Raw genomic sequence first — 8,630 nt, forward strand, 5'->3', positions numbered from 1 at the left:
TGAGTCATGTGTATCCCATTAAAAATTATATTCTTAATATTTCCAGTGTTATAATCAATAAAAATTGTTATATCATGTAAATAATGCGTATTTTTACAGAAAGAATTCTTAGGGATCTCTTCGCTCTCTATAAGAGCAACCTGGATAAAACTGTATCATTCAACAAACTATCGCTGTAACGGAAATTTACATAATAACATTATCACAACGCACATTATGACATTGGGATAAGAGGAACGATGTTCATCTCCTTATGAAAATCTCGGAGAGGTTGTTCCCATCGTTCTTCAAAGTAAACACCTAATAAAAATTTAGCATTATTTCCAGTATTTACTGCCCACCGAAGATAATAATCCAAATATAATTTTCTTTGTCTGAAACAAGATGTAATTTTAATGTTAAGTAAATAGAAAACGTATTATGCTAATTTTTTGTTTACCTCGCTCGTAAACGGGCCGCTCCAAATATTGCTCCTCCGATACACATTGGAAATTGTGTTTGAAGTGCTTCTACCCATTTCACTGTGACTTCTCCAAGCATCGTTGTAGGCATCAACAAAACTGCATGAGAGATATCGTGTATCTCGCGATATCGTTGCATAACGTATGCTTGTTCGACATCATCAATAAATCTCGTCGGTGCCCTAGAATCTGGTGTTACATTCTGGAAATAGTTTTTCATGCTGAAATAAAGCGTAAATCTACAAATATCGTGTCTTAAATTTAATCAACAAATTAATAAACATTTTACAATATAATTTTTTCATTTTTCAAATTGCATTATTGAATAAAACAACCAAATATTTTAAATAATAAAACAGTAACAAGTATAGTAATCTTACGTTCACTTCCAAAAAATTGCTATACGTTTTTCCAAGTGTGCCTTCCGGTAAATCTTTCAATAATGATAAATCTATGGTCGAAGTATTTATACGTGGTTTTTCTTTTAAAATCCGCTGACCTTCAGGTGATTTCTGCATTTCATTTAGACAGTACACAAGAGCATTTCCAGATGTAGTTTCTGCAAGAGATGCTATCAGATCGGCACGGGACGGGTCGGCCAGTGATATAATCGCTGATCCTACGGAGAGGGCCGCTCGTTGAAAGGAAGATAAAAATATATGATGTTTAGCATAATCTTCTTCAAAGGCTTTGTACGTAGAAAATCTTCGTATTGCTGAAATCTCTGAAACTGAGCAAGGTAAATGACAATTTGATACAAATTCTTAATAAATAAAGTTTATTTCTGTACAACTTATACACTTAGATAAAAATTAGATCATGATATTTATTCCCTACAATATACATGACAGTGTTTGACTAAAATTGTGACCATGGTAAAATCACCTTACTAACAATTATCTATCTAATTTGGATTGTATTGCCACTGTATTATTATGGCACTATAATCCTGCCGGTAACAATGATTCTCTTTACTTTGGTATGTATTACAGTAGAATTTCTTTTCTACATACTGCCACTCATAAACACTTTTCACAACATTCAGGTGATTCATACTAGATAGGAACATTAATAAAAAGCTACTTAACATAGAATTATCAATATAAGAAATTATCACCATTGTTGTATGATATAAAAATATGTACTTAAAAACTATTTTATAACTGCATATTCATAAAATATTTTACATGGCTTTAGTTCACTGTTTATAAAACTCATTGTTCATTCGGCGAAAAAAATTTTCCAGATTTAAATTCAATACAGCAGCATTTCCAATTTAAATACTATATTAATTTTGTGCAAGAAGTATGTTAAAACACATGCTAAATATTATTGTACATCATACAGATTGTATTCTTGAATTTTCTTCCTGATTAATGGGAGAATATTTAGATTCTATTGATTCCTTCCTACGGAAAGTGACCCATGTATATACTAGACTACCGATTACACTTAAATTTAAACCTATGAAATTTATCCAAGAAAATATATAATCACCGCCAATTACCATACCAAGATAAGTTACACAAATATTTTTTAAACATCCTATAATCGTTGTAGTCAGTGCAGAATTATATAGCGTGCAAAGGATGACACTGTAAGACAATATAAAGCCCATCACACAGGACAAAGCAAATTGTAGAACGAATAAAATATTTGTCCAATAAGGAAAGTCAGACACCATTTGAATATCTCCTGTCCACCATGCCATTATGATTGCTGGTATCACCATGAAGAGTGAATTATAATACATCAATCCATATTTTCCCAGTTCCTTGGAATCCAGCTTTTTCTTCATATACACTCCATTTGCGGCAGTAAAAATATCATTCAACAATATAAAGATGTAACCCTCAAGATTAAAGGCAAGATCGTTTAATGCAGCAATTAAGGCACCCAGCACCATCGTGTAGACGCTAAGCTGTATGGAAGCGCGAGCCTTGATCCCAAGAATGTAGTATTCCGCGATCATTGTCATGAGGATACTGAATCGTCTTAGAGCAGTAAACATCGGTAGACTGAGTTGTTTTGTGCCACCCAATCCGAAGATCATATTACCAATATAAATCATTGGCAACGGCCAGATCTTAATGAACGTCGCGCCTTCGAGGTTAGGGAAGTCGACATAGCGTAACTTCTTCGCCAGGAAAAGAACGAAAATAGTGGCTAACATTTGTCCTATTCCCAAAACTTGAAAAGATGGAAAGCCGAAAGTAGTAAGGACCATTTTGTTCACCACCGTTATCATAAACGACGATAGTCCATAAAACAGAGCTGAGCCGATGCGTACAAACATCGCATTTTGTTGATTTACTAGCATTTTTTAAATATTATTTTCAATACCCTTAACTAAATTATCGAAGATAAACGTTCATACGTTATAAATGCCATTTTATAAATGTTAATAATATAAATACAAGTACGTACACCGCAATAACCTTAGCATTTTCTCTCGTTCAGCTAGCCGACGAACTGTATAGAAACATCGGTAAATACATACATATATTATCTATAGATGCACTGAATATATGCGTAAGATATAAATTTTAAATTCCATTCATATTTTATTTCTATTGTGTAACAATGTGTAAAAATAAACTTCTGTTATTAACTTAATTGCTTAGACAAATTTATCATAAAATTCTGCTAATTTAAATAATTTACAAATTTTCTGTTAATCCAAATGATGTTTTGCTTTCTGTTCCTAGGTGGCGTTACGATCGCTTAAAATGTCCTTACATTTTATTCTTGAATTTAACATACTAAAAAGCTATGAATAGAAGGTAGTGGTGGCATGTGGTAATATGTAAAATTGTTGTACAGGATTATTCCTGTATTTAGTAGATATATGTTATCTATTAATTTACTTTTAAGATTAGAGATATATTTGACATGCCAAAAAGGTTTACAAATTATCGTTATGCAACATTAATACTATGATAAAATTGTAATACATGAAATAATGTGAGTTACTCAATATTCGAATATGTTTTTTCGTGAATAAGTAACGATACTTAAGATATTCAGATAAAATATTTCTTTGTATTAAAAATATAATTTATTCTGTTATTTTTATAGGATAAAATAAAGGATCTTTGATACATCATCGACAATATTTTTATGATGTTATACTTTTTCACACCACGAACATGTCGCATTCTACCATGCATTTCGACATCGAAACTATTATCCACTTTGGTATGAATAACTTTTAATATTTATTTATTGTTAAGTAAAGCTTTATTAAGAATACTATATGTAAAGCTATTAATATTTCTAGTATTCCACCAGTTCGAAACAGAAACCAAAAGAAATTGTACATATACACGAACCATGCATAGAAATGACAGAAAAATATCGCAATGATATTGTTGCTACAAATTCAGCTGACAAATATGTTCTACCAAAAAATACTAGTCTTAATAGTAACAAGGAAATCCGTCCATCTGAAGAACCAGAATGGAAACCTATGCAAGTAGAGCTTGCTCATCTTCATAAATACTGTCTAAAATTATCAAAAGTTAGATTAACTTGTAAGTAATATAATATATATTTTTATCATTTTCTTTAAATTATTTTAATATAATATTAGATTGGTACAAAAATAATTGTAGTTTTTATGTATCATGTAAAATGATTAAAACTGCAATTATTTTTGTATCGGCCTAATACTTGTAATTTTCTTTATAGCTTTAGTAGTGATAACAACCATGGGTGGTTATGTAGTAGCACCTGGCATTTTTGACTTATATACATTTACTATGTGTTCCATTGGTACTGCATTGGTTTCTTCTGCTGCTAATGCTATTAATCAATTTTTTGAAACTCCTTTCGATGCACAGATGTCAAGAACAAAAAACAGAGTTCTGGTCCGTGGACAATTAACGTAAGTTGATATTTTATATTTTAAATTTATTAAAATGAAATCATATGTACTAATGTTATATTCTCTGTGATTTTAATATTAGTCCGGCACATGCAGTATTATTTGCAACTGTATCAGGAATTACTGGTTTGTTCATATTGTATAGTCAAGTCAATGCTATAACTGCAATGTTAGGTGCTGTTAATTTAATTTTATATACTCTTATTTATACTCCTATGAAACGTATTAGTATTCTCAATACTTGGGTTGGATCTGTTGGTAAGTAAAATGATCTTGTAATTAATCTAATCTAATAGACTATATCTTGAGTATTGACATTTTTTTATAGTTGGAGCAATACCACCACTTATGGGTTGGGCAGGCTGTGTAGGTGACATAATGGCTCCAGGGGCCTGGATTATGTCTGGCCTTTTGTATGCATGGCAATTTCCTCACTTTAATGCACTTTCTTGGAATTTAAGACCTGATTATTCACGTGCAGGTTATAGAATGATGTCTGTTACGAATCCTAGTCTTTGCCGTAAAACGGCATTAAGATATACGGCTGCGTTAATGGGATTATCTTATTTAGCTCCTGTATTAGATGTAACTAATTGGTGGTTTGCTAGTATGTCAACGCCTCTAAACGCTTATTTTCTCTATCTTGGTAAGTAAGTTTTTAATTTTGTTTAAACTTCTAATTTTATAAATTTGTATACTATTTCTACATTTACAGCTTGGAAATTTTATCAGAACTCGGATAGTGCAAGTTCTAGAAAACTTTTTCGTTTTTCATTAGTCTATTTACCGGCTCTAATGATATTACTACTTGTAAATAAAAAATATTGGTTCATTAGTAAAAAAAGAACAGATGTAGTAACAAATGATGAAAGTTATCAGAAAGAAGCTTTCTTATCAAATCTCTCGAGATTGATTATACCAACACCATCGTCCGTTTAATGCGATAACACAAAATGTCATCGCTAATAAAATCGTTGACACTATCATATTCTTTAAACTTGTAAATGTGTATTATAAATATATTTTAGTTAATATATTTTGTAAAGTACAAAATCTTGTAAATATCATAGAAATCATAGATAATTATGCAATTTGATCTAAACAGTTTATCCCGCTACATGCAGAGATAAATATCGTAATAACTATACACATATATTTATTAGATTATTAAAAAAAGTATCTGAATGTAATTTATATTTAATTAGATACTTAATTACATAAATTTGAAAGAAAGAACATACACACATCTATAAATCAAATTTTATTTAGGAAATTTTAAAAAATAACAATTTATTATTATTAAAAAATGTAATAAAAAAATGTATTGAATTTTCTACATTCTAAACGGAGTTGAATGGTAATTAAAGCAATAAAATGAGTCTACAAATCTATAGATATAAATATTGTATCATTACTTGTGTACAATAATTATCTATTTATTTTGTATAATTCTAATGATTATTATAAAAAAAAAATCATATTATTCATTTAATGTTACATTAAAATGAATAAAATTTTATAATTATGCCTCCTTCACGTCATAAATACCTATGTATAACTTCCTTTTTTGCTTTTATATAAGAAAGGAAAAGTAAAAAAAAAACTTTAATTTTCTTTTTTATTTGACAGACATCAAGTAATTATTGTATTACCAGGATGTATGTGATGTTTGAAGTAAAATAAAAAGTATAAAATATTGTTGTTACCAATATTTAAGGATTACATGTTTACATTATGTAGTTTAAATATTGTACAACATTTACAGTTTATTTATTGAATATAGAATATTACACATTTTAAATACTATTCCAAAACCACGCGTATATATTACCTTGTTAATTTCATAGAAATAATAGCTATTTAACAGTAACTGAATATACTTTGATCATTCTTTATATTCATGACAAATGCAACTATGATTTTAATACTTTGCATATAAAATTTGCTGTGATTCATGACAATATAGTCAAGCAGTAGCCAGTTCTTTTTTTAAATTTTCAGCAATTTTATTTATAAATTCAAATGTTGTTAAATAGTCACTTCTGCTAATATTATGTACTCCTTTAATACAGATAGCCAGATCCTTTGTCATGAAACCTGATTCTATTGTACTGATACATACTTTCTCCAAAGTTTCAGCAAAATGCTCCAATTTCTGATTGTTATCTAGTTTAGCACGATGAAGTAATCCTCGTGTCCAAGCAAAAATAGATGCAACAGAATTTGTAGAAGTTTCTTTACCTTGCTCATGTTGGCGATAATGTCTTGTAACTGTACCATGAGCTGCTTCTGATTCTATTGTACGTCCATCTGGACATATTAGTACAGATGTCATAAGACCTAATGATCCATATCCTTGAGCTATAGAATCTGACTGGACATCTCCATCATAGTTCTTACATGACCAAACGAAACCTCCTTCAGATTTCATTGCATAAGCCACCATATCATCTATTAAACGATGCTCATACCAGAGTTTTTTTGCTTCAAATTGAGTTTTATATTCTTTCTCATAAATTTCTTGAAAAATATCCTTAAATCTACCATCATATTTTTTCAAAATAGTATTTTTTGTAGAGAGATATAAAGGATAATTTCTGTTAAGTGCAAACTGAAAAGAACTATGAGCGAATGCACGTATACTTTCATCTGTGTTATATTGAGCTTGTGCTATACCAGCATTCTTAAATTCATAAATAGTGTGTATAATATTTTCACCAGATTCACCAGTCCATGAAATCTCAAGTTTTCCTGGTCCTGGTATTATAAAATCTGTTGCTTTATATTGATCTGCATTAGCATGTCTGCCAATAATAATTGGTTTCTTCCAGTTTGTGACTAAACGAGGAATATTTTTACAAATGATAGGTTCACGAAAAACAGTACCACCTAATATGTTTCTAATAGTGCCATTTGGGCTTTTCCACATTTGTTTCAACTTAAATTCTTCTACTCTCTTTTCGTCGGGAGTAATAGTAGCACACTTTATACCAACATTATAACGTTTAATAGCTTCAGCACATTCAATTGTTACTTTGTCATCAGTGGCATCTCTATTTTCCATACCTAAATCATAAGTATGTAATTCAATATCCAAATGAGGAAAAATTAATTTTTCTTTAATAGAATCCCATATGACACGAGTCATCTCATCACCAAGAATATCTACAACAGGTCCTACCTAAAGATAATTAAAAAAAGAATAAAAATCAACATTATTTTTAAATATTAAAATATTATACTAAAATTAAACTTATCGTACTAAAAAAAAACTGCTGTAATCATACTTTCCAACAGATGTTACTTTAAGCCCATGGTTTATGACTAAGCATATTTTAAAAAAACGAAGTATTTCTTGATTTTATACTTTTTAATTCAATAAAATTTTTAATCTAATATACATATTTGTGCATCATTTTTTTGTTATGAAAATAACAAAATTACAAATAATTTTTGACCACAATTTGTTTAAATGTTATGTAAAAATAGATGATTAAAAATATATGTATTATAATAATCTGATAAGAATTTGTATTACGCAATTTTTTAATCGTAATAAATTTTTATAAACAAAGTATTAATAAACTATATTATTTATATTTTCATAACATTATCATTAACAAGACTTTGATAATAAATTTGCATGTATCAAAAAATCATTATATAATAAGGTAAAAATTTATGAACTTTCATACGTATAAATAATAATAGATCGATTTTTCTTTTTTTATTTTACTTACTTTTATTTTCGTCATATTTGCAGAAGAAATAGAAAATGTTCTCACAAATGAATATGTTAGTGTAGTACCTGTAAGATATCTCTCAATGGACTGATACGATGACGTGACACAGTTACTACCAAATTGACAAGGCGCAGTTCTTATAAAAAGTGTGTTTGCTCTTACGAACCGAAGGGGTAGAAACATGGCAACTACATTCATATTCAATTGAATTTTAAAATCAAGTTTTTTTTCTTTTTTTATTTCTTAATTTTTTGTCTAATTCTATTATCTTGTTGTTTCTTCTATTGATTTACGTAAATGCTGCAATTGAAATAATCTCAGAACAAGAATGTATCTGATAAAAAAGTAAAAAAAATCGTCATAATAAAAGTATTACCATCTTTCTTATCATTTAAAAAAATATTCTTCGACCTTGGAATTTGTACTTTAAAATATCTTCAAGTAAATAGCGCGCGAACTTACATTACTGTATTCATTCTAAATTAAACATAAGTATATATATATATATATATATGTTCTATGGCATATGTAGTCCACAAA

The 8,630-nt window shown here is 29.0% G+C and overlaps 3 protein-coding genes across 4 annotated transcripts; 1 reads left to right on the plus strand and 2 right to left on the minus strand.

The window, feature by feature from the left end:
• Positions 1-13: 13 nt before the first annotated feature.
• On the minus strand, positions 14-3,163 carry LOC124952146 (UDP-sugar transporter UST74c-like). The gene is made up of 4 exons (XM_047501581.1): positions 1,974-3,163; positions 842-1,191; positions 440-663; positions 14-374 (listed from the first exon to the last, which is right to left on the minus strand). The coding sequence occupies exons 1-4, from the start codon at positions 2,779-2,781 to the stop codon at positions 215-217; spliced, it is 1,542 nt and encodes a 513-aa protein (XP_047357537.1). The 5' UTR covers positions 2,782-3,163; the 3' UTR covers positions 14-214.
• LOC124952149 (protoheme IX farnesyltransferase, mitochondrial) lies at positions 2,263-6,017 on the plus strand. 2 transcript variants are annotated; one of them, XM_047501583.1, is made up of 9 exons: positions 2,263-2,677; positions 2,922-2,949; positions 3,170-3,425; positions 3,540-3,659; positions 3,742-3,994; positions 4,152-4,347; positions 4,430-4,605; positions 4,676-4,993; positions 5,063-6,017. In XM_047501583.1, the coding sequence occupies exons 4-9, from the start codon at positions 3,582-3,584 to the stop codon at positions 5,284-5,286; spliced, it is 1,245 nt and encodes a 414-aa protein (XP_047357539.1). In that variant the 5' UTR covers positions 2,263-2,677; positions 2,922-2,949; positions 3,170-3,425; positions 3,540-3,581; the 3' UTR covers positions 5,287-6,017. The 2 variants fall into 2 exon arrangements, with proteins under 2 accessions (XP_047357539.1, XP_047357540.1); XM_047501584.1 differs by lacking the exon at positions 2,922-2,949.
• A 76-nt stretch (positions 6,018-6,093) lies between these two features.
• On the minus strand, positions 6,094-8,553 carry LOC124952147 (isocitrate dehydrogenase [NADP] cytoplasmic). The gene is made up of 3 exons (XM_047501582.1): positions 8,467-8,553; positions 8,088-8,390; positions 6,094-7,528 (listed from the first exon to the last, which is right to left on the minus strand). The coding sequence occupies exons 2-3, from the start codon at positions 8,286-8,288 to the stop codon at positions 6,314-6,316; spliced, it is 1,416 nt and encodes a 471-aa protein (XP_047357538.1). The 5' UTR covers positions 8,289-8,390; positions 8,467-8,553; the 3' UTR covers positions 6,094-6,313.
• Between the last annotated feature and the right edge of the window lie 77 nt (positions 8,554-8,630).

Source organism: Vespa velutina, chromosome 10 (genome assembly GCF_912470025.1).
Source record: "Vespa velutina chromosome 10, iVesVel2.1, whole genome shotgun sequence".
Lineage (NCBI taxonomy): Eukaryota > Metazoa > Arthropoda > Insecta > Hymenoptera > Vespidae > Vespa > Vespa velutina.

Bases quoted from the DNA above. Each gene is read 5' to 3' on its own strand.
- LOC124952147 (XM_047501582.1), bottom strand. From the start codon at position 8,288: ATGAATGTAGTTGCCATGTTTCTACCCCTTCGGTTCGTAAGAGCAAAC. The intron at 7,529-8,087 runs GTAAGTAAAATA...AATTATCTTTAG, and splicing joins CAAATATGACGAAAATAAAA to GTAGGACCTGTTGTAGATAT.
- LOC124952149 (XM_047501583.1), top strand. From the start codon at position 3,582: ATGATGTTATACTTTTTCACACCACGAACATGTCGCATTCTACCATGC. The intron at 3,660-3,741 runs GTATGAATAACT...TAATATTTCTAG, and splicing joins CGAAACTATTATCCACTTTG to TATTCCACCAGTTCGAAACA. The intron at 4,348-4,429 runs GTAAGTTGATAT...TTTTAATATTAG, and splicing joins CTGGTCCGTGGACAATTAAC to TCCGGCACATGCAGTATTAT.
- LOC124952146 (XM_047501581.1), bottom strand. From the start codon at position 2,781: ATGCTAGTAAATCAACAAAATGCGATGTTTGTACGCATCGGCTCAGCT. The intron at 1,192-1,973 runs GTATGGTAATTG...TACCTTGCTCAG, and splicing joins TATTTGTGTAACTTATCTTG to TTTCAGAGATTTCAGCAATA. The intron at 664-841 runs GTAAGATTACTA...AACTATTTCCAG, and splicing joins GCAATTTTTTGGAAGTGAAC to AATGTAACACCAGATTCTAG.